This window comes from Astyanax mexicanus, chromosome 6, assembly GCF_023375975.1.
Source record: "Astyanax mexicanus isolate ESR-SI-001 chromosome 6, AstMex3_surface, whole genome shotgun sequence".
Classification (NCBI taxonomy): domain Eukaryota; kingdom Metazoa; phylum Chordata; class Actinopteri; order Characiformes; family Acestrorhamphidae; genus Astyanax; species Astyanax mexicanus.
Genome location: NC_064413.1, coordinates 7597066 through 7621736, shown reverse-complemented (window position 1 = coordinate 7621736; position 24671 = coordinate 7597066). Strand labels below are relative to the sequence as shown.

The 24671-nt window shown below is 40.4% G+C and overlaps 1 protein-coding gene across 1 annotated transcript in view; it reads right to left on the bottom strand.

Moving 5' to 3' along the window:
• Positions 1 to 24671, bottom strand: part of pitpnc1b (phosphatidylinositol transfer protein cytoplasmic 1b) — a 58265-nt gene that overhangs the window by 10843 nt on the left and 22751 nt on the right. Inside the window, exons 3-6 of the mRNA XM_022674005.2 lie at positions 6493 to 6581; positions 5188 to 5195; positions 4965 to 5036; positions 285 to 377 (exon numbers count right to left, since the gene is read on the bottom strand). Coding sequence (XP_022529726.2) covers positions 285 to 377; positions 4965 to 5036; positions 5188 to 5195; positions 6493 to 6581 — 262 coding nt within the window. The remainder of the gene's footprint in view (positions 1 to 284; positions 378 to 4964; positions 5037 to 5187; positions 5196 to 6492; positions 6582 to 24671) is intronic.

Genomic DNA, 24671 nt, shown 5'->3' with positions numbered 1-24671 from the left:
AGAGAGAGAGATTACTTTCTGTGCTGCAAGTGCATCTTTGCGAGATTGTGATCCAGCTGATAGTACATTTCTTGCCTAATCTTGTGTGGGTGTGTGTGTTTGTGTGTGTGTGTGTGTGTGTGTGTGTGAGTGTGTGTGTGCGTGGTTTACTACCTCATTTGAGTGTTTGCCCTTTAGATCTGTTCCCTGCCTCGGCACTGGAAGCAGCAGGACTTTCTCAAGAGATTATAACAGATTGAACTGATACTGTGTGTGTGTGTGTGTGTGTGTGTGTGTGTGTGTACCTCTGTTTTTTTATAGTGTTTGTCAGGAATTGGATCACTCAGTATATCCAAGTAGCACACGCTGTCCCGGGGAGTGGCGCTGTCTCCAAAAACCTGCACAGAAAACACAGACACACACACAAACACAGGTAAATATATTTGTATATACATATACACACATATATACACATATAGCTTTGTACAAAAACAAGATATCACTTAAAAATTGAGAAGATCGATGATCACAAGCCATCAAACCAAATTGAACTGCTTGAATTTTTGCACCAGGAGTAAATCAGCATAAAGTTATCCAAAAGCATTGTGTAAGACTGGTGGAGGAGGAGAACATGCCAATAAAAAGTCTCCACCTGGATTTAAGTAAGTAAATGATGTGGGGGTTGATGCTGCAGTTGGTCTGCAGGTTTAGGTTCAGCAACAGTATGTGCTGAAAGAATGAGGTCAGCTGACTACCTGAATATACTGAATATAGACCAGCTTATTCCATCAATGGATTTTTTCTTCCTTGATGACACGGACATATTCCAAGATAACAATGTCAGGATTCGTGGGGCTGGAATTGTGAAAGGGTGCAGAGATCAGGGAGCATGAGATCATCATTTTCACACATGGATTAAGAGAGAGAGTTCACCACAGAGTCCAGATCTTAACCTCATTGAGAATCTTTGGGATGTGCTGGATGGAGAAGAGCTGTTTTGTGCAGTGGTCAGACTCTACCATCATCAATGCTGCTGCAAGATCTTGGTGAAAAATTAATGCAGCAACACTGGATTAAAATAAATCTTGTAATACAGAAACCTCAGATTAATATATAGACGCCTAAAACAGGAATAACAGGTTTTAACCCCTTTACACAGATCCAGGCTTATTTTCATTCTACTTTACATAGCCAAAACCAATGAGACAGACGAGAGCGGGATGGAGGGATGAATAAAGTGATGAGTGTGGGACTGAGTTCTGCAGTGTTAGGTCTAGGTATATGAGTCCACCTTACTGCCTCTTATTTCTTCACCTCTCTTCTATCTCTTATTTTTACTCTTATTGTCTTTTTGTCAATTTTGTGATTCTCTAACACAGTCTCTTGCTCTAATCTCTCTCTCTTTCCCCCTTCTTTCTCTTACTCTTATTGTCTCTCTTTCACTTTTATGTGCTCCTCTCACACCGTCTATTGCTCTCTTTCACTCTCTCTCACTCTCTAATACTTTTTGTGATTCTCTCACACAATCTACCCCTCTGTTCATCTCATTCTCTCCCTCTTTTTCTTTCATTTCCACTTCTCCTTTCTCACCTTCACTATTTTTGTGATTTTCTCACACAGTCTCGTGCTCATGACTCTTTCTCTTGCTCTCTTTTTTCTTTTAATCTTATTCTCTCACACAGTCTCTCTCTTTCTTTCTTATTGTCTCCCTCTTTTTTCTTTTTCTTCTCTCTTTCTCTTTCTTTTCTCTGTCCTATTCTTATTGTCTCACTATTTTTGTTCATCTCTCATTCTCTTGCTCCTTCTTTCTCTATTACTCTTATTGTCTCTGTCACTTTTTTGATTCTCTCAGTCTATCGTTTTTGTTCATCTCGTTCTCTCTCTATTTTTTTCTCCTATACTCTTCCTCTCCTTTTTTATTGTCTCTCTGTCAAATAAGTTATTCTTACAGTCTCTCGCTCTGTTTCTCTCTCTCTCTCTCTCTCTCTCTCTCTCTCCTCATATACAGCCTATCACACTGTTTATTCTTTCTCTCTCTTACTCTTATTGTCTCTCCCTCACTATTTTTGTGATTCTCTCACACAGTCTCGTTCTCTCTCTTTTTCTTTCTTTTCCACTTTTCCTCTCTCACCCTCTCCATGTTTGTGATTCTCTCACACATTCTCTTGCTCATGTCAATTCCTCTTGCTCTCTTTTTCTCTTTTAATCTTATTATCTCACACAGTCTCTCTCTTTCTTTCTTATTGTCTCCCTCTTTTTTCTTTTTCTCCTCTCTTTCTCTTTTTTTCTCTGTCCTATTGTTATTGTCTCACTATTTTTACGATTCTCTCACACAGTCTCTTACTGTTCATCTCTCTTTATCTTGCTCTCTTTTTCTCTTGCTCCCTTTTTCTCTCTTACTCTTATTGTCTCGGTCACTTTTTTGATTCTCTCAGTCTTTCGCACTTTTCATCTCGTTCTCTCTCTCTCTTTTTCTTTCTCTTATACTCTTCCTCTCCTACTTTTATTGTCTCTCTGTCAATTAAGTCATTTTTACAGTCTCTCGCACTGTTTGTCTCTCTCTCTCTCTCTCTTTCTCTCTCTCGCTCTCTCTCTCTCTCTATATATATATATATATATATATATTCCTCTCTATCACACTGTTTATTCTTCTCTTTCTCTTATAGTCTCTCCCTTACTATTTTTGTGATTCTCTCTCACAGTCACCTGTTCTTTTTTTCTCTCTCCCTCTTTTCCAGTGTCTTTCACTCACTGTGTGCTTTGCGCTCTCTCTCCTCACTCCCTCTGTCTTTCTCTCTCTCTCTCTCTCTCTCTCTCTCTCTCTCTCTCTCTCTCTCTCTCTCTGCCCGCAGTGCTGCTCCACTGTTTGTTCTTCTTCTTGTCTGGTGTATTGACACTTTGTGAGGGTTTTATTCTTTGTGTTCCTGTCTGCGCTGTGTAAGTGTGTGTGTGTGTGTGTGTGGGCGTGGGTGTGTGTGTTTGGGCATGGGTGTGTGTGTGTGTGTGTGGGCGTGGGTGTGTGTGAAGGAATGTGGAGCAGTAGCAGGCCGTGACTTGTTCAGGGTCTGATTTGAATGGCTTTAATGAGAGACGGCATTAAAGCTCCAGCTGTTTCTTTGCCACTTGCTGCACCCAAACAAACCTCAGCACAAACAAAACCTGCCTCACACACACACACACACACACACACACACACACACACACACACACCTCAGCACAAATGACTTCACACTCTTCACAGCAGCCCTATTCTCTCTCTCTTCCTCTCTGTCTCTCTCTATAGTGCTGTATGTAATGCACACACCTACATTCTGACATTCTCATTCTGACAGATTGTAATACACCACAGTAAGCATAGAGGGCGCTCTATAATGCTCTACAATGTTCATATGATCCACACTCTCACTCTGACAGACTGTAATACACTCTAGAAGGCATAGGGGGCACTCTATAATGCTTTATAATGTTTATATGATCCACACTCTCAATCTGGCAGACTGTAATACACTCTAGAAGGCATAGGGGGCACTTTATAATGCTTTATAATGTTCATATGATCCACATGCTCATTCTGAACAGAATGTAATACACTACAGTAAATATAAGGGGAGCTTTATAATGCTCTATAATGTTCATCTGATCCATAGGCTCATTGTGACAAACTGTAATACACTACAGTAAGCATGGGAGGCGCTCTGTAATGCTTTATAATGTTCATATGATCCACATACTCATTCTGAACAGACTGTAAAACACTACAGTAAATATAAGGAGACCTTTATAATGCTCTATAATGTTCGTCTGATCCATAGGTTCATTGTGACAAACTGAAATACACTACAGTATGCAAAGGGCGCACTCTATAATGCTCTGTAATGTTCATATGATTCAAACACTTTCATTCTGACAGACTGTTATACATGCCCTATAATCCTTTATAATGTTCATATGATCCACACTTTCATTCTGACAGACTGTAATACTCTACAGTAAGCAAAGGGGGCACTCTAACATGCTCTGTAAGGTTCATCTGAGGGGGTGCTCTATTATGCTTTATAATGTTTATACGATCTACGCTCATTCCAACAGACTGTCATACATTCTAGAAGGCATAGGTGGAGCTCTATAATTCTTTATAATGTTCTTATGACCTACACTCTCATTCTGACAAACTGTAATACATTACAGTAAATATTGGGACTGCTCTATAACGCTCCATAATGTTCATATGATCTACATGCTCATTCTGACAGACTAAAATACACTACAGTAAGCAAAGGAGGCACTCTATAATGCTCTGTAATGTTCATATGATTCAAACACTTATTCTGACAGACTGTAATAAATGCTCTGTAATCCTTTATAATGTTCATATGATCCACACAATTTTTATTCTGAAAGACAGTAATACTCTACAGTAAGCAAAGGGGGCACTCTATAATGCTCTGTAATGTTCATATAATTCAAACACTTATTCTGACAGACTGTAATACATGCTCTATAATCCTTTATAATGTTCATATGATTCACACAATTTTTATTCTGAAAGACTGTAATACTCTACAGTAAGCAAAGGGGGCACTCTAACATGCTCTGTAAGGTTCATCTGAGGGGGTGCTCTATAATGCTTTATAATGTTTATACGATCTACGCTCATTCCAACAGACTGTCATACACTCTAGAAGGCATAGGGGGAGCTCTATAATGCTTTATAATGTTCTCATGATCTACACTCTCATTTTGACAGATTGTAATACACTAAACAAAGTTTAGAGGGCGCTCTATAATGCTCTATAATGCTCTATAATGCTCTATAATGTCGCCCAGTCCAGGCAGTGACTCTTACAAGGACACTCAGGGCGTGTCGTGCTGATGAATAGGTAGTTGTGCTTTAAGAGGATTAGCAGCAGTAGTGACACACTCGAGTGTGTGTTAGCACCACGCTGTGTGTGTGTGTGTGTGTGTGTGTGTGTGTCAGGACTCACGTTCTCATTGCTTCCGTTGTCATTCTCGAAACGTGTCTCAATCCTGACGTTCAGCTTGGGAAGGAAGGAACACTACAGAGAGAGAGAGAGAGAGAGAGAGAAAGAGAGAGAGAAAGAGAGAAGGAGGGAGGGAGGGATGATGCTGATTACAGTGTACGTTCCGCTGGCCAGAGAATGAAGACTGCATCAGTGTCAAAGCTGATGAGTGAGTGAGGATACTTACTGAATACTCTGCAGCAAAGACATGCCAGCAGACAGGGAGAAGAGAAAGAGAGAGAAAGAGAGAGAGAGAGAGAGAGTTACTGGATTAAAATTATGACTTTAGACACCAGCATAGATCAAGGCACACATTTTTAGAATGATAATTAATCACTATAATCTATACAGGCATTGGTGCACACAGCTTGAGCACTGGCGGGGATGCTGAACAACCAGCATCCCACCTGTTTAAACCAGCATGTACTGTGTTTTAAACACTCCGCAGCTACTAAAAGAGAACGTGAACATTATATGGACGTTTAGCAACGTTTCGAAAAGGTTCCAGAGGAAAGTTAGCCTCTAGCGTTACAGTAACAATGTTTTTAGAATGTTCTGTGACATAATAATGGTTTGCATCAAAATGTTTTTAAAAATGTTTCTCACATAACGTTGCAATGCGAATTAGACGAATGCTAACATTACGAAAACATTAAAAATGAGAGACTGAGGCACCGAGTAGTCCAGCAGTGTAAAGCGCTACCACTGTGAGCAGGAGGTCACAGGTCGCCCTGCTTTCTCCGGGTGGGTAGATGGCGCTCTCTCCCCACATCACTAAATGGTGATGACTGCAGCAAAGGGCGTCTGTGAGCTGCTGTATTGAAACCGAGTGATGCTACTCTGCAATGCTGCATCAGCAACAGCTCGAAAAAAGAAGCGTGTGAAAAGTGTCTGACTTCACATGTATCCTGGTGTGTTGGGGCATCACTAGTGATAGGGGGAGTCCTAGGGGGAGTGGGTTGGGTAATTGCCTGTGCAAAACTGGGGAGAAAATGGTAAAAAATTTAAAAAATAAAAAGGAAACAAAAAAGGAGAGACTGAGAGATTATGTAACGCTTGAAGCAGCGTCAATTCGAGGACAAAGTACCACCCCCTTAAACAAAAAGAGCCAATCAGCTTGCAGCTTATGCTGTGGAAGAGTTAAAAGAGGGTCAGTGTTCCAGTGGGAAAATCCACTCGATGTGGAGATCTGCGCAAGTGCAGCAGCCAGAACAAGACAAAAAAAAAAATAAAAAAACATGTTTTTCTTTGCATTATATTTAAGCCAAAAAGTGTTTTTGTCAGATTTTATAAGTGATGTAAAATAGTTTTTAATTAGATATTTAATTTAGAGTATTTAAAGTATTTTGATCTCTCCTGATTCAAACAGATATGAGGCTTTTTTTAAAGGTCTTTTATAAGTTGTGTAATAATTGTTGTATGGTTTGGGCTTTGACAGTGTGCGAATGGAAACATCTAACATTTAATCTTGTGTTTATGTAGTGGAGCTGACCTGTGACAGTGTACGGGTAGAAATTCCAGGCTGTTTCCGTCACGTAGAAGATCATGGGCACAAACTTCCTCATCCAGGAGGGCAGTTTACTGAACACACAGAGAAAAAAAAGCTACGTTAGCATTCCTGGATGTCACTTTAATTACATCCTACTCAGGCCCTTGTAACAGGACAGGCAAACCAAACAATAGCTTAGGGCCCCCAGACAACGACTGGTTATGAATTAAATGCAATGACAAACGGTGTAGGAGGCTGTTTAAATTCTGTGATGGTCAATGCAAGAAAGTACAACAACACTGTTATCAGACAGTACTGTTACTGACAGTAGCATACAACCAGACTTGAACATGTTCAGCAGTATCCATATACACCACGCCAGCTTTAACGTCACTGTCGGTAACACTAGCTACTTTTAAATTATAGAAACAGCACACCAATACCTCAAGCTATCATTTATATTTGACAATATTTGATTAACTGTACATGTCCTTACTCATCTTAAGTTTATTATAAATGAATTGAGTTTTATATGGCTTGAAACAACGGTGAAACAACAATACAACATTTTAGTAAAGATGGAAGTTATAGTGTGTTTTATACCATTGCTTTGCTGTTTGAACTAAACTTGATCCGATGTTACGATTTATTATAATGTTAATACATTTAAAATTAAGACAAAGACTGAAGCATATTGTTGTGTTTTCCACCTTGCTCATGTGTCTGTGACAGTTTAGAGAACTGGACAAAACTAGTAATGAATGAATATATTTTATTTTTCAAAATGTGATCTGGTGATAAGAAATGAATGTCAACATAAGGGACATTCCAGGATTTTGGTACATTTCCTGTCCCACCACTTAAATTTCAAATTTCCAAAATATCTAAATGACCGAGGTGGCCGAGACCTGCTGAATTAGAAGGAAAACATGGTGACACCCCTGTTCCTTACTAGTGTCACATACATAATGCACCTTATGTATGAAAATAGATCAGAAAATACATGTTTATTAATAGTGCACCTTATAATCTTGAGCCCCATATAGTGCAAAAAAATACAGTAGCTAGTTTATTTTTGATTTAGAAAATAAATACATATTATAAACAAAATTATAACTGTTACTGGAATCCACTTTCACCCTGCAATGACAGAAACACCAACCTTGTGGACTTTGACCTTGCTCTCCTCCACCTTCCATTTGAGGATACCCCACAGATGCTCAATAAGCTATTTGGGTACCACTTTAAAATAAGACTACCTTTATAAAGGGTTTATAAATGGTATACAATTAGTTTATTAATGGTTACTAGTTAGGTTGTAAACGCCTTAAAAATCATTAATAATCAGTTATAACACATACATAGAAAGGGCAACAGTATAGATGGCTGTAGGTTCACTATTTGGCAAACATCAGGTCATAGTCGCCCTTTCTACGTATGTGTTATAACTGATTATTAATTATTTTTAAGGCATTTACAACCTAATTAGTAACCATTAATAAACTAATTGAAAAAAAAAAAAACATTTATAAACCCTTAATAAGTGATCAATAGAGCTGAAAAAAATGGATAATGGTTATAATATTTTGCCTGTGCTGTGTGTATTTTCAATACTCATACAGGAGAGAGAAAGAGAGAGAGAGAGAGAGAGAGAGAGAGGGAGGATTTAGATTTACAGCTGCAGGAATGAAGTGATTGATGGATAGATGAGCGGATGGATCAGTGGAAGAGCGCTAGATCAGTTTCAGATTGCTCGCGTCGGACACGCTCTCTCGTTTTTATCACTCTCGCATTTTATCTTCCTCTGTATTCTCATTCTCTCTTTCTTTCTCTCTCTCTCCACCTCTACACTCCCCCTCCTCCCTCAGTTTCTCTCTACTTTCTCTAACATATATTCTATCTCTTTCTTTCCCTCTAACACTCATTCTTTTTTTTTTTTTAGGAGTTTGACCTTCATTTTTTTTTCAAAATACTACAGTAATACCTCTTGTCATTTATACTATTAACAGTGTAGAATGGCTTTTTCAAGATTTTAATGGTGTCATTTGATAACCAATGATTTGCTGCTTTTATAGGACTCCAAATCTGGTTTATGCAAAAAAGAATAGAAATTTTCCCTAGGTTTGTCCTCCCACTTCTTTAAAATGCTACAGTTATATCAGTTAAAACCTACACCTTGAATAATACAAGATAAGGCATTGCCTGGCCTGGGCTTCCGGAGCTTTAGCCCCGAATCATTTTTCAGTAGCCCCGAATCGTTTCACTTAGTTCAGCTGTATTATTAATGAGGAGACAGGCCACTGGCTGTGTGTGAATAAAAAAAACTCTTAACCACCACCACCCCTCCATACCCCCCACCCCACCACCGGCCGACCAACACATAGATAAATATTACAATAACTACATATTCTCTATCTTGACTTAGTTGTATTAACTTTGTTGTATCAACCCTTACTTATTAGGTTGTAAACGTCTTAAAAATCATTAATAATCAGTTATAACACATACGTAGAAAGGGTGACAGTATAGATGGCTGTGGGTTCACTATTTGGCAAGCAACAGGTCATTGTTGTCTTTTCTATGTATGTGTTATAACTGATTATTAATGATTTTTAAGGCATTTAAAACCTAACTAGTAAGCATTAATAAACTATATTGTAAAAAAAAAAACATTTATAAACCCTTTATAAAGGTAGTCTTATTTTAAAGTAGTGCCACTGTTTGTCTAAAAGTACTGCCTGGCATGAAGACCACATAACTGATTTAAAATGGATAAATATTACAATAACTACATATTCTCTCTCTTGACTTAGTTATATTAACTTAATACACATAAACAGCCCACAAATACAACAGCTATAAACTACAAAAGTATACAATAGACCCAACAATTAATGCTTAATTAACCTACAAGTACAGCCGTTCAACAAAGATCACTTATTTGTATGTCTACAGTACACCAGGGCAGCCAAAATATTAGGTACACACAAAAACTCACCAGTCAGACGGTTTATTATTGTGGATTAGTTTCACATTGAAGGACAGCCTTTAAAAATACTTTTTAAAGTAATATGACACAATATCTGTCTCATTTACAGCTGCAATTCCATGATAGTTCTCTAACTACGGAATTAATCCAGCATGAGCTCCGTTTAGGACTCAGCAACGCGTAACACCTTCACCACAGAGCTGAGAAGGGGTTACACAGCCATGGCCCCGCCCCCGGAGTGAAAATCATAAATCTGATTGGTTAGACTGTCATTCGACTTTGCTAATAGACTCATTACTACACCCTTCTCAAAATCAGGAGAAGGGGCACGCAGTCACGTGGAGGCAGAAGCTATTTTAAAAAGCTTTGATTGGTTAAAACCGCTGTCAGTCAGATAAGAGTCCTGTAGCAACTAAAAAACACAGACTAATGCTTTGAATTTGTTGCTGTTTTTTTATTTTAGTTGATTTATAAAATCGATTCTTACACTTACAATATCTATAATATATATTTCCTGATTAAAAATGATGTAATTATTTACATGCATTTATTGTCACCCCCATATATATATATATATATATATATCCCAGATCTTTACATACCCAGGCAATGCCCCTGGCTGTTCCCATAAGTGAGCTGCTAGAAAACGGTAAGTTTTCCAAGGCGCCCGCGACCAACGCTCGTAATAACTGGGCCTCTTCCGAGAACTGCGACCTGCTTTCCGACCTGTATGTAGTTCTAACAGTGCACATTCATGGTGTAAATGCGGAGGCCAGTATCTGTCTCTGCTGAGACGCACAAAGCGCCTCGCTGTTAAGATACGAACACACAAGTCAGAGCTCACCTGCCACTTAAAGAAAAAGGCAAGTGACACACTGATTGGTTTATTTAAGACACACCGACATGCCTTAAACCCAGCTGAGCCATGTGCAATTGAATGGTGTGCCATAGATAAATGAATTGAATCTCTCTTTCTCTCTCTCTCTTTCTCTCCTTCTTTCCGCTGGCTGTTGGACGTGTGTGGGTTGTGTTTTCCTGCTGGAAGCTTGTGACCCGGTGTTGTTGAGGTTAGCAGTGGTGGAGCTGCTGCAGGTCTGACAGGTTCTGCTGTAAGGCCTGTTCTGTCCTGAACTGGACATTAGAACAAGGTCATCAGCACACAGCAGTAAACTCCACTACAGTAGCGTGACTGGTCAGGCTGGGGATGTCCGACTGGTCCAGTGCTGCTGCTACATCGGTTAAATAGCTGTGGATAGGTGTAGGACTTCCATAAAGTCCATATTTTCCCATCTGTTCTATTTTTAAACTCTATTTTATGCCAGCACTGTGTTTGATAGGGTAGGTCATATTGTGTGAATTTATTACCATTCATTACTTATGTTTATTAATTTTGGTACCCTGGTGAAAAAAGTAGATTAAAGTATACTAAGAATTATTATGCTTTAGTGCACTAAAGTGTTCTTGTAGCCACATTAATATTAATCAGTATATTTAAAGAGTGCTCAAGTGTATTTATTAGACTTTAATTATATAAAAAAATAGTACTAAAATTGAACTATTTTAAATAGACAGTATATTTTAAATATGCTTACAGTAAACTTACAAATCTTTTAATAAGTAATACAACTGTATCACTATTATACACTATATTATATATTATAGTATATTAGAAATGTACTTGTCATGTCCTCGCCCTGTTTTGTCTTGTCTCATGTCTTTGTGTGTTATTCCCACGTGACCTGTGTCCCTTGTTAGTAGTTTTCCACCACGTGTGTCTCATTTGTAGCTCCGCCCCTTCCCCAGGTATTTCCAATTCTAGTGTGTTTCCTGTTTCTTTAAATAGATCCCCTGTGCCACTTGTCCCTCGTCGGTCTTTGCACTAACCTCTGTTGTTTTGTCTCTCCGTGTTTATTCTGTGTTTCATAGCCCTAGTTCTTGCTCCATGTTTATTTCTTGTTTCTTCCTCGTTTCCCCAGTTCCCTGCTTAGTGTTTATTTCTAGTCCTTCCCTTGTATATATTCCCTGTTTGTTTGTTATTATTATATTCTCTAGTTTGTTGGTTTTGTTCTCTGGTTTCTCTCGTTTGTTTTGGTTTTTGGTTATTTGTTTATCTAGTTTCATTTATTTAGTTCACTCCCTTGTTCCTTGTATATATCTCCCTGTTTTATGTTTACGTGTTTACTTGTTCCTTGTTTACTTGTTATTTATTTATTAAATTATTATTTATTTCACCCTACCTGCACTTGCGTCCGTCTCCTCTTCTCCCTGCCTGGGTCTCCGTGACAGTACTAAGTATTAATGTTAAATATATTTACATTAGAGTACAAATATGCTTCTTGCTCCTGTCTTTTTTAATTAGCACTACTTCCAATATACTATAATATACTGTACTACAATTTTTAGCGTGATACAAATTTACTTTTTTTTTTATTAATAGTATTAATTTAATTTACACGATATACGATACATTGTATTTTAAGTGAACCACTTGATGAAAGCATAACATTAATGTACTTTTAATATATATTTTATATTTATACTTAGACATTTCTCAATATGTTTTAAACATTAAGTTTTTTTTTTTTCACCAGGGTAGTATATGAAATATACAGCACATGCAAGGGCAATGGGGTTGAATTTATTGTTTTTTTGTGAATATTGCTCATATATCCCGGCTTCCAGAAGAGTTATATTATGTACCTTTATTCCTGATTCTTAGTGTGGGTGAGTTTTTACTAGTTTATTATTATCTGGTTCTAGTCTGCAGCTTTTCAGCAGTAGAAGTTAACAGTTTGAGAGACTTGTGTAGTGTGTAAGGGTCACATTTTGGGGCCTGATGTTCACTGCTATCTTGGCAATGCAGGCACACTATACACCCCCGCTTGTTACACACACACACACACACACAGATGGACACACTAAATAAAATAACATTGCTGTTTCTGTAAACAACCTGCTTGCGTACGTTCACAGCGTGAACAAGCAGGTCAGTTTCTTCTGCTGAAAAAAAAGTTCGGAAGCATTGCGCTGTTAAAATTGCTATCTGCCAAAGTCTCAGTGCACCTGGCTCTTAACCCTTGTGTGGTGTTCATATTTTTGTTACTCGTTTACTTTGTTACTTGTATTTAATTCAGCAAAATTAAGCAATTTTACATTAAAATGCTTTACACATGCTTGCTTCACCTAAATTGCAAGCAATATAAACAGCTTACATGGTTAATGGTTGATTTGCCCTTTACCTTTCTCATGTTACATTTCTTTCAAAAAGTTCTACTCTTTTTTTTTATTAGTTTTTTTAATAAAATGTAAAAGAAAATGAATCAAACTCAAGATATGAGTAGAAAATTTGTTTAGTTTCAAATTTACAAATGAAGCAATGTTTATTAGCCCTTGGCCAAACATACTGTATGTACTATAAATGTGTAGGGGGGGGGGGGGGTGTACAGTGTGTGTTTATCGAAAATGTGTTTTGATATATGTTTTTCACAAAAAATGAGCCAATGCCAATGAGTTTGAGTTAGAAAAAATATTTTTTTAGTATCATTTGATGAAAAATGAAAACGGGCCCCACAGACCCGAACACCACACAAGGGTTAAAGGGAATGGTAAGTGCCATGCTGATTGTTTTATTGCACATTACGGCCAAAACAGACCCATGATTAATTAAGAGAATTAGTACATGCCTTTTGCACGTTTCAAGCCGAGCAAATCATACTTTTCCCGTTTTTACGATAGCACAGACACACTCTCTTAACACAAGTTCAATTCGGTATATGGACTATAAAAAACAGGTTCATAAAGGTTCTTTTCACGAAATCACTCTCACATACAGAGAGATCTCACCAGTCTAATCTAATCTTGATGGTTTCAGTCCCTTTCAGAATGAGCCGTTGAAAGGCTCTGTCACTTTTGATATGCAAATAATTGGTTCTAAATGGTAAAACACAAACAAGCTAGTTCATGTCCTCATCTGCCAACTTGCCAAGAGACAGTAGGTACAGATCCCTCACTCAGACGAAGCACAGTACTCAGAAAAAAACAGCAGAACGAAATGCCGGATCTTCAAATGATCTAGTGGGTGGGGCTCTGATGGGTGTTGAGGTTGAGGGGTGGTTTCAAGGTAGTTCTATGCATGAACTCTGACTGGAAATGTAGGAAATATGTAACCCTCCCACTCTGGTGTATCATGACTGCGTGTGTGAGTGTGTGTGTTGTAATGATGTCAGTGTTGGAGTGGAGCTGTTGGTCTCTGTGCTACTGTGATAATCAGCTGCATTAGCAGATTTATTTGCCCATTAAGAAGGTAATGCTCTGCCCTCGTGGCCTTTGCTAACACATTAATGCTTCAAGAAATTTGTTCTACTGCTGGCAGTCGAGTAATTTATGTGTTATCTCGGCCTGCGATGCTGTTTGTGCACGAGTGGTGTGTGTGTGTGTCTGTGTGTGTGTGTGAGTGCGATTTGCAGTTGCAGTGTTAAAATAGCAAGTATAGAGAGTAGAAAAGCTGTTACTACTGTGAACTCACTAGAGAAAGCCTGATTTAACCAGCCTGAGACACATCCATCTGCTGCCCAGCCTTCATTTACCCTCACTGTAGAGCTGTAGGCGGAGCTAAATGCCCAACATTACCAACAGCCATGAAATTAAAGAACGTTAACACTTTAAACTGCAGACTATTAATTTTCCACAGTAGATACAGAAAGAGCTATAGTCAATAGTGAATAATTTATAGTAGATATTGAATGTTTTATAGGAGACCCATAAATCATTCATTCTAAATTGAAATTTGAATGAATCATAGTGCATACTGAATGGGTCGATCTCAGGAGCTTAGTAAATTCCAGCATGGTATCATGGTATTGATAGGATGCCACCTGTGCAACAAGTCCAGTCGTGAAATTTCCTCACTACTAAATATTCCACAGCCAACTGTCAGTGGTAGTGTTGCAACGCAGTATTTGTCTGACTGCATTGTGTCAAATGTAAAGTTTGGTAGAGGGGGGATTATTATAATAATGGTGAGGGATTGTTTTTCAGGAGTTGAGCTCGGTCTCTTAGTTCCAGTGAAAGGAACTAATAATAATTTAGCAAACCAAGAGATTTTGGACAATTTCATGCTTTTAACTTTGCGGAAACAGTTTGGGGATCACCCCTTCCTTTTTCAACATGACTGCACACCACTCACTGTACGATTAGGAGTACATATGATATCAAATATTAAAGCATAAAATTAAGGCTTTGATTACTATAACACTAAATTACACTGTATATAAAGAATTAGACTTTATTAAAACAGAAAAACAGTATACATAAACTAGAAAAGGCAAAGTTCGTGAACGAACTTTAAGTTGGCTTGGAAAAGTACGCTAATAACGTTGAAAAGTTAAAATGGCTGCTAAGTGGTTGCTAGGTAGTTGTGATCATTACTAAAGTGGTTGCTAAGCGTTTGCTAGGCAGTTGCTAACATTTTCCAGGTGGTTGCTTAGGTGTTGCTAAGCAGTTGCTAGGCAGTTGCTAACGTATTCCACACGGTTGCTAAGCAGTTGCTAATGTTTTCCAAGTGGTGGCTAAAGTATAGCTAACTGGTTGCTAGGCAGTTGCTATCATTTCTAAAGTGGTTGCTAAGCAGTTGCTAGGCAGTTGCTAACATATTCCACATGGTTGCTAAGTGGTTGCTAGGCAGTTGCTAACATTTTCCAGGTGGCTGATAAGATGTTGTTAAGTGGTTGCTAGGCAGTTGCTATAATTTCCAAAGTGGTTGCTAGGCAGTTGCTATAATTTCTAAAGTGGTTGCTAGGCAGTTGCTAACGTTTTCCTAGTGGTTGCTAAGGTGTTGCTAAGTGGTTGCTAGGCAGTTGCTATCATTACTAAAGTGGTTGCTTAGTGGTTGCTAGGCAGTTGCTAACGTTTTCCTAGTGGTTGCTAAGGTGTTGCTAAGTGGTTGCTAGGCAGTTGCTATCGGTTCTAAAGTGGTTGCTAAGCAGTTGCTAGGCAGTTGCTAACATATTCCACATGGTTGCTAAGTGGTTGCTAGGCAGTTGCTAACATTTTCCAGGTGGTTGCTAAGATGTTGTTAAGTGGTTGCTAGGCAGTTGCTATAATTTCTAAAGTGGTTGCTAGGCAGTTTCTAACGTTTCCCTAGTGGTTGCTAAGTGGTTGCTAGGCAGTTGCTATCATTACTAAAGTGGTTGCTAAGTGGTTGCAAGGCAGTTACTAACGTTTTCCTAGTGGTTGCTAAGGTGTTGCTAAGTGGTTGCTAGGCAGTTGCTAACGTTTTCCTAGTGGTTGCTAAGGTGTTGCGAAGTGGTTGCTAGGCAGTTGCTATCATTTCTAAAGTGGTTGCTAAGTGGTTGCTAGGCAGTTGCTAACGTTTTCCAAGTGGTTGCTAAGGTGTAGCTAACTGGTTGCTAGGCAGTTGCTATAATTTCTAAAGTGGTTGCTAGGCAGTTGCTAACGTTTTCCTCGTGGTTGCTAAGGTGTTGCTAAGTGGTTGCTAGGCAGTTGCTATCATTACTAAAGTGGTTGCTTAGTGGTTGCTAGGCAGTTGCTAACGTTTTCCTAGTGGTTGCTAAGGTGTTGCTAAGTGGTTGCTAGGCAGTTGCTATCGGTTCTAAAGTGGTTGCTAAGCAGTTGCTAGGCAGTTGCTAACATATTCCACATGGTTGCTAAGTGGTTGCTAGGCAGTTGCTATAATTTCTAAAGTGGTTGCTAGGCAGTTTCTAACGTTTCCCTAGTGGTTGCTAAGGTGTTGCTAAGTGGTTGCTAGGCAGTTGCTATCATTACTAATGTGGTTGCTAAGCAGTTGCTAACGTTTTCCTAGTGGTTGCTAAGGTGTTGCTAAGTGGTTGCTAGGCAGTTGCTATCATTACTAAAGTGGTTGCTAAGTGGTTGTAAGGCAGTTACTAACGTTTTCCTAGTGGTTGCTAAGGTGTTGCTAAGTGGTTGCTAGGCAGTTGCTAACGTTTTCCTAGTGGTTGCTAAGGTGTTGCTAAGTGGTTGCTAGGCAGTTGCTATCATTTCTAAAGTGGTTGCTAAGTGGTTGCTAGGCAGTTGCTAACGTTTTCCAAGTGGTTGCTAAGGTGTAGCTAACTGGTTGCTAGGCAGTTGCTATCATTTCTAAAGTGGTTGCTAAGTGGTTGCTAGGCAGTTGCTAACGTTTTCCAAGTGGTTGCTAAGGTGTAGCTAACTGGTTGCTAGGCAGTTGCTATCATTTTTAAAGTAGTTGCTAGGCAGTTGCCAACACATTCCACATAGTTGCTAAGTGGTTGCTAGACAGTTTGCTATCATTTCTAAAGTGGTTGCTAAGCGGTTGCTAGGCAGTTGCTAACCTTTTCCAGGTGGTTGCTAAGGTGTAACTAACTGGTTGCTAGGCAGTTGCTAACGTATTCCACATGGTTGCTAAGTAGTTGCCAAGTGGTTGCTAGGCAGTTGCTAACGTTTTCCAGGTGGTTGCTAAGGTGTTGCTAACTGGTTGCTAGGCAGTTGCCATCATTTCTAAAGTGGTTGCTAAATGGTTGCTAGGCAGTTGCTAACATTTTCCAGGTGGTTGCTAAGGTGTAGCTAACTGGTTGCTAGGCAGCTGCTATTATTTTTAAAGTAGTTGCTAGGCAGTTGCTAACGTATTCCACATGGTTGCTAAGTGGTTGCTAGACAGTTGCTATCATTTCTAAAGTGGTTGCTAAGTGGTTGCTAGGCAGTTGCTAACGTTTTCCGGGTGGTTGCTAAGGCAGTTGCTAAGGCAGCAGCTAACTGGTTGCTAGGCAGTTGCTATCAATTTAAAGTAGTTGCTAGGCAGTTGCCAACATATTCCAAATGGTTGCTAAGTGGTTGCTAGACAGTTGCTGTCATTTCTAAAGTGGTTGCTAAGCAGTTGCTAGGCAGTTGCTAACGTTTTCCAGGTGGTTGCTAAGTGGTTGCTAGGCAGTTGCTAATTTATTCCACATGGTTGCTACGTGGTTGCTAGGCAGTTTCTAATATTTTCCAGGTGGTTGCTAAGGTGTTGCAAGGCAGTTGCCATCATTTCTAAAGTGGTTGCTAAGTGGTTGCTAGGCAGTTGCTAAAGTTTTCCAGGTGGTTGCTAAGGTGGTTGCTAAGCAGTTAATAGGTGGTTGCAAAGCCCTGACTGGGGTGCCGGGGTGTCCAAACTTTTGAGTGATAGCTGCTCCATACAGCAGCTCCTCCATACAATCACAGTACTGGAGGAGCAGGGGAGAGAAGGGGTTCCGTGCGCAGAGCTGCTTGTGTGCGAGATGGAACTCTGGGCCCCCCATTCATTTCTATGGGGCAACTTCGTACGACATTTGTACGAAATCCGTACGACATATCGTTTCGTAAAGCATATTTTCGGAAAGAACTCACTAAGTTCTATAGACCATCCGAATTTCGTCTTCGTATCTCAAAAATTGTGACGCTCACAGCCATTCAAAATTCTTCTAGTTCATTGTCTATGGAAAAAAGGGCGTACGTTTACGAAGTTTTTACGAAAATCGTACGATGTATCGCTCCAAAAAGCACAAGCACACCCCGCGGCTATAAGTTCTACCATTGTGTGAAGTTTCATGGTTCTAGCTCGAAAGCTCTAGGAGGAGTAGTTGTTTATAAAACGTGGCGAGAATAATAATAATAATAATAACTAGAAAAGGCAAAGTTCGTGAACGAACTTTAAGTTGGCTTGGAAAAGTACGCTAATAACGTTGAAAAGTTAAAATGGTTGCTAAGTGGTTGCTAGGTAGTTGTGATCATTACTAAAGTGGTTGCTAAGCGTTTGCTAGTCAGTTGCTAACGTTTTCCAGGTGGTTGCTTAGGTGTTGCTAAGCAGTTGCTAGGCAGTTGCTAACGTATTCCACATGGTTGCTAAGCAGTTGCTAACGTTTTCCAAGTGGTGGCTAAAGTATAGCTAACTGGTTGCTAGGCAGTTGCTATCATTTCTAAAGTGGTTGCTAAGCAGTTGCTAGGCAGTTGCTAACATATTCCACATGGTTGCTAAGTGGTTGCTAGGCAGTTGCTAACATTTTCCAGGTGGCTGATAAGATGTTGTTAAGTGGTTGCTAGGCAGTTGCTATAATTTCTAAAGTGGTTGCTAGGCAGTTGCTATAATTTCTAAAGTGGTTGCTAGGCAGTTGCTAACGTTTTCCTAGTGGTTGCTAAGGTGTTGCTAAGTGGTTGCTAGGCAGTTGCTATCATTACTAAAGTGGTTGCTAAGTGGTTGCTAGGCAGTTGCTAACATTTTCCTAGTGGTTGCTAAGGTGTTGCTAAGTGGTTGCTAGGCAGTTGCTATCGGTTCTAAAGTGGTTGCTAAGCAGTTGCTAGGCAGTTGCTAACATATTCCACATGGTTGCTAAGTGGTTGCTAGGCAGTTGCTAACATTTTCCAGGTGGTTGCTAAGATGTTGTTAAGTGGTTGCTAGGCAGTTGCTATAATTTCTAAAGTGGTTGCTAGGCAGTTTCTAACGTTTCCCTAGTGGTTGCTAAGGTGTTGCTAAGTGGTTGCTAGGCAGTTGCTATCATTACTAAAGTGGTTGCTAAGTGGTTGCAAGGCAGTTACTAACGTTTTCCTAGTGGTTGCTAAGGTGTTGCTAAGTGGTTGCTAGGCAGTTGCTAATGTTTTCCTAGTGGTTGCTAAGGTGTTGCTAAGTGGTTGCTAGGCAGTTGCTATCATTTCTAAAGTGGTTGCTAAGTGGTTGATAGGCAGTTGCTAACGTTTTCCAAGTGGTTGCTAAGGTGTAGCTAACTGGTTGCTAGGCAGTTGCTATAATTTCTAAAGTGGTTGCTAGGCAGTTGCTAACGTTTTCCTAGTGGTTGCTAAGGTGTTGCTAAGTGGTTGCTAGGCAGTTGCTATCATTACTAAAGTGGTTGCTAAGTGGTTGCTAGGCAGTTGCTAACGTTTTCCTAGTGGTTGCTAAGGTGTTGCTAAGTGGTTGCTAGGCAGTTGCTATCGGTTCTAAAGTGGTTGCTAAGCAGTTGCTAGGCAGTTGCTAACATATTCCACATGGTTGCTAAGTGGTTGCTAGGCAGTTGCTAACATTTTCCAGGTGGTTGCTAAGATGTTGTTAAGTGGTTGCTAGTCAGTTGCTATAATTTCTAAAGTGGTTGCTAGGCAGTTTCTAACGTTTCCCTAGTGGTTGCTAAGGTGTTGCTAAGTGGTTGCTAGGCAGTTGCTATCATTACTAATGTGGTTGCTAAGCAGTTGCTAACGTTTTCCTAGTGGTTGCTAAGGTGTTGCTAAGTGGTTGCTAGGCAGTTGCTATCATTACTAAAGTGGTTGCTAAGTTGTTGCAAGGCAGTTACTAACGTTTTCCTAGTGGTTGCTAAGGTGTTGCTAAGTGGTTGCTAGGCAGTTGCTAACGTTTTCCTAGTGGTTGCTAAGGTGTTGCTAAGTGGTTGCTAGGCAGTTGCTATCATTTCTAAAGTGGTTGCTAAGTGGTTGCTAGGCAGTTGCTAATGTTTTCCAAGTGGTTGCTAAGGTGTAGCTAACTGGTTGCTAGGCAGTTGCTATCATTTCTAAAGTGGTTGTTAAGTGGTTGCTAGGCAGTTGCTAACGTTTTCCAAGTGGTTGCTAAGGTGTAGCTAACTGGTTGCTAGGCAGTTGCTATCATTTTTAAAGTAGTTGCTAGGCAGTTGCCAACACATTCCACATAGTTGCTAAGTGGTTGCTAGACAGTTTGCTATCATTTCTAAAGTGGTTGCTAAGCGGTTGCTAGGCAGTTGCTAACCTTTTCCAGGTGGTTGCTAAGGTGTAGCTAACTGGTTGCTAGGCAGTTGCTAACGTATTCCACATGGTTGCTAAGTAGTTGCCAAGTGGTTGCTAGGCAGTTGCTAACGTTTTCCAGGTGGTTGCTAAGGTGTTGCTAACTGGTTGCTAGGCAGTTGCCATCATTTCTAAAGTGGTTGCTAAATGGTTGCTAGGCAGTTGCTAACATTTTCCAGGTGGTTGCTAAGGTGTAGCTAACTGGTTGCTAGGCAGCTGCTATTATTTTTAAAGTAGTTGCTAGGCAGTTGCTAACGTATTCCACATGGTTGCTAAGTGGTTGCTAGACAGTTGCTATCATTTCTAAAGTGGTTGCTAAGTGGTTGCTAGGCAGTTGCTAACGTTTTCCGGGTGGTTGCTAACTGGTTGCTAGGCAGTTGCTAATTTATTCCACATGGTTGCTACGTGGTTGCTAGGCAGTTTCTAATATTTTCCAGGTGGTTGCTAAGGTGTTGCAAGGCAGTTGCCATCATTTCTAAAGTGGTTGCTAAGTGGTTGCTAGGCAGTTGCTAAAGTTTTCCAGGTGGTTGCTAAGGTGGTTGCTAAGCAGTTAATAGGTGGTTGCAAAGCCCTGACTGGGGTGCCGGGGTGTCCAAACTTTTGACTGATAGCTGCTCCATACAGCAGCTCCTCCATACACTCACAGTACTGGAGGAGCAGGGGAGAGAAGGGGTTCCGTGCGCAGAGCTGCTTGTGTGCGAGATGGAACTCTGGGCCCCCCATTCATTTCTATGGGGCAACTTCGTACGACATTTGTACGAAATCCGTACGACATATCGTTTCGTAAAGCATATTTTCGGAAAGAACTCACTAAGTTCTATAGACCATCCGAATTTCGTCTTCGTATCTCAAAAATTGTGACGCTCACAGCCATTCAAAATTCTTCTAGTTCATTGTCTATGGAAAAAAGGGCGTACGTTTACGAAGTTTTTACGAAAATCGTACGATGTATCGCTCCAAAAAGCACAAGCACACCCCGCGGCTATAAGTTCTACCATCGTGTGAAGTTTCGTGGTTCTAGCTCGAAAGCTCTAGGAGGAGTAGTTGTTTATAAAACGTGGCGAGAATAATAATAATAATAATAATAATAATAAAAAAAATAAGAAGATTACGAAGAACAATAAGTTGGCTTTTCCAAGCCAACTTAATAACTAGAAAAGGCAAAGTTCGTGAACGAACTTTAAGTTGGCTTGGAAAAGTACGCTAATAACGTTGAAAAGTTAAAATGGTTGCTAAGTGGTTGCTAGGTAGTTGTGATCATTACTAAAGTGGTTGGTAAGCGTTTGCTAGGCAGTTGCTAACGTTTTCCAGGTGGTTGCTTAGGTGTTGCTAAGCAGTTGCTAGGCAGTTGCTAACGTATTCCACACGGTTGCTAAGCAGTTGCTAACGTTTTCCAAGTGGTGGCTAAAGTATAGCTAACTGGTTGCTAGGCAGTTGCTATCATTTCTAAAGTGGTTGCTAAGCAGTTGCTAGGCAGTTGCTAACATATTCCACATGGTTGCTAACATTTTCCAGGTGGCTGATAAGATGTTGTTAAGTGGTTGCTAGGCAGTTGCTATAATTTCTAAAGTGGTTGCTAGGCAGTTGCTAACGTTTTCCTAGTGGTTGCTAAGGTGTTGCTAAGTGGTTGCTAGGCAGTTGCTATCATTACTAAAGTGGTTTCTAAGTGGTTGCTAGGCAGTTGCTAACGTTTTCCTAGTGGTTGCTAAGGTGTTGCTAAGTGGTTGCTAGGCAGTTGCTATCGGTTCTAAAGTGGTTGCTAAGCAGTTGCTAGGCAGTTGCTAACATATTCCACATGGTTGCTAAGTGGTTGCTAGGCAGTTGCTAACATTTTCCAGGTGGTTGCTAAGATGTTGTTAAGTGGTTGCTAGGCAGTTGCTATAATTTCTAAAGTGGTTGCTAGGCAGTTTCTAACGTTTCCCTAGTGGTTGCTAAGGTGTTGCTAAGTGGTTGCTAGGCAGTTGCTATCATTACTAATGTGGTTGCTAAGCAGTTGCTAACGTTTTCCTAGTGGTTGCTAAGGTGTTGCTAAGTGGTTGCTAGGCAGTTGCTATCATTTCTAAAGTGGTTGCTAAGTGGTTGCTAGGCAGTTGCTAACGTTTTCCAAGTGGTTGCTAAGGTGTAGCTAACTGGTTGCTAGGCAGTTGCTATAATTTCTAAAGTGGTTGCTAGGCAGTTACTAACGTTTCCCTATTGGTTGCTAAGGTGTTGCTAAGTGGTTGCTAGGCAGTTGCTATCATTACTAAAGTGGTTGCTAAGTGGTTGCTAGGCAGTTGCTAACGTTTTCCTAGTGGTTGCCAAGGTGTTGCTAAGTGGTTGCTAGGCAGTTGCTAACATTTTCCTAGTGGTTGCTAAGGTGTTGCTAAGTGGTTGCTAGGCAGTTGCTATCATTTCTAAAGTGGTTGCTAAGTGGTTGCTAGGCAGTTGCTAACGTTTTCCAAGTGGTTGCTAAGGTGTAGCTAACTGGTTGCTAGGCAGTTGCTATAATTTCTAAAGTGGTTGCTAGGCAGTTACTAACGTTTCCCTATTGGTTGCTAAGGTGTTGCTAAGTGGTTGCTAGGCAGTTGCTATCATTACTAAAGTGGTTGCTAAGTGGTTGCTAGGCAGTTGCTAACGTTTTCCTAGTGGTTGCTAAGGTGTTGCTAAGTGGTTGCTAGTGGTTGCTAGGCAGTTGCTAACGTTTTCCTAGTGGTTGCTAAGGTGTTGCTAAGTGGTTGCTAGGCAGTTGCTATCGGTTCTAAAGTGGTTGCTAAGCAGTTGCTAGGCAGTTGCTAACATATTCCACATGGTTGCTAAGTGGTTGCTAGGCAGTTGCTAACATTTTCCAGGTGGTTGCTAAGATGTTGTTAAGTGGTTGCTAGGCAGTTGCTATAATTTCTAAAGTGGTTGCTAGGCAGTTTCTAACGTTTCCCTAGTGGTTGCTAAGGTGTTGCTAACTGGTTGCTAGGCAGTTGCTATCATTTCTAAAGTGGTTGCTAAGCAGTTGCTAGGCAGTTGCTAACATATTCCACATGGTTGCTAACATTTTCCAGGTGGCTGATAAGATGTTGTTAAGTGGTTGCTAGGCAGTTGCTATCATTACTAAAGTGGTTGCTAAGTGGTTGCAAGGCAGTTACTAACGTTTTCCTAGTGGTTGCTAAGGTGTTGCTAAGTGGTTGCTAGGCAGTTGCTAACGTTTTCCTAGTGGTTGCTAAGGTGTTGCTAAGTGGTTGCTAGGCAGTTGCTATCATTTCTAAAGTGGTTGCTAAGTGGTTGCTAGGCAGTTGCTAACGTTTTCCAAGTGGTTGCTAAGGTGTAGCTAACTGGTTGCTAGGCAGTTGCTATCATTTCTAAAGTGGTTGCTAAGTGGTTGCTAGGCAGTTGCTAACGTTTTCCAAGTGGTTGCTAAGGTGTAGCTAACTGGTTGCTAGGCAGTTGCTATCATTTTTAAAGTAGTTGCTAGGCAGTTGCCAACACATTCCACATAGTTGCTAAGTGGTTGCTAGACAGTTTGCTATCATTTCTAAAGTGGTTGCTAAGCGGTTGCTAGGCAGTTGCTAACCTTTTCCAGGTGGTTGCTAAGGTGTAGCTAACTGGTTGCTAGGCAGTTGCTAACGTATTCCACATGGTTGCTAAGTAGTTGCTAAGTGGTTGCTAGGCAGTTGCTAACGTTTTCCAGGTGGTTGCTAAGGTGTTGCTAACTGGTTGCTAGGCAGTTGCAATCATTTCTAAAGTGGTTGCTAAATGGTTGCTAGGCAGTTGCTAACATTTTCCAGGTGGTTGCTAAGGTGTAGCTAACTGGTTGCTAGGCAGCTGCTATTATTTTTAAAGTAGTTGCTAGGCAGTTGCTAACGTATTCCACATGGTTGCTAAGTGGTTGCTAGACAGTTGCTATCATTTCTAAAGTGGTTGCTAAGGGGTTGCTAGGCAGTTGCTAACGTTTTCCGGGTGGTTGCTAAGGCAGTTGCTAAGGCAGCAGCTAACTGGTTGCTAGGCAGTTGCTATCAATTTAACGTAGTTGCTAGGCAGTTGCCAACATATTCCACATGGTTGCTAAGTGGTTGCTAGACAGGTGCTGTCATTTCTAAAGTGGTTGCTAAGCAGTTGCTAGGCAGTTGCTAACGTTTTCCAGGTGGTTGCTAACTGGTTGCTAGGCAGTTGCTAATTTATTCCACATGGTTGCTACGTGGTTGCTAGGCAGTTTCTAATATTTTCCAGGTGGTTGCTAAGGTGTTGCAAGGCAGTTGCCATCATTTCTAAAGTGGTTGCTAAGTGGTTGCTAGGCAGTTGCTAAAGTTTTCCAGGTGGTTGCTAAGGTGGTTGCTAAGCAGTTAATAGGTGGTTGCAAAGCCCTGGCTGGGGTGCCGGGGTGTCCAAACTTTTGACTGATAGCTGCTCCATACAGCAGCTCCTCCATACACTCACAGTACTGGAGGAGCAGGGGAGAGAAGGGGTTCCGTGCGCAGAG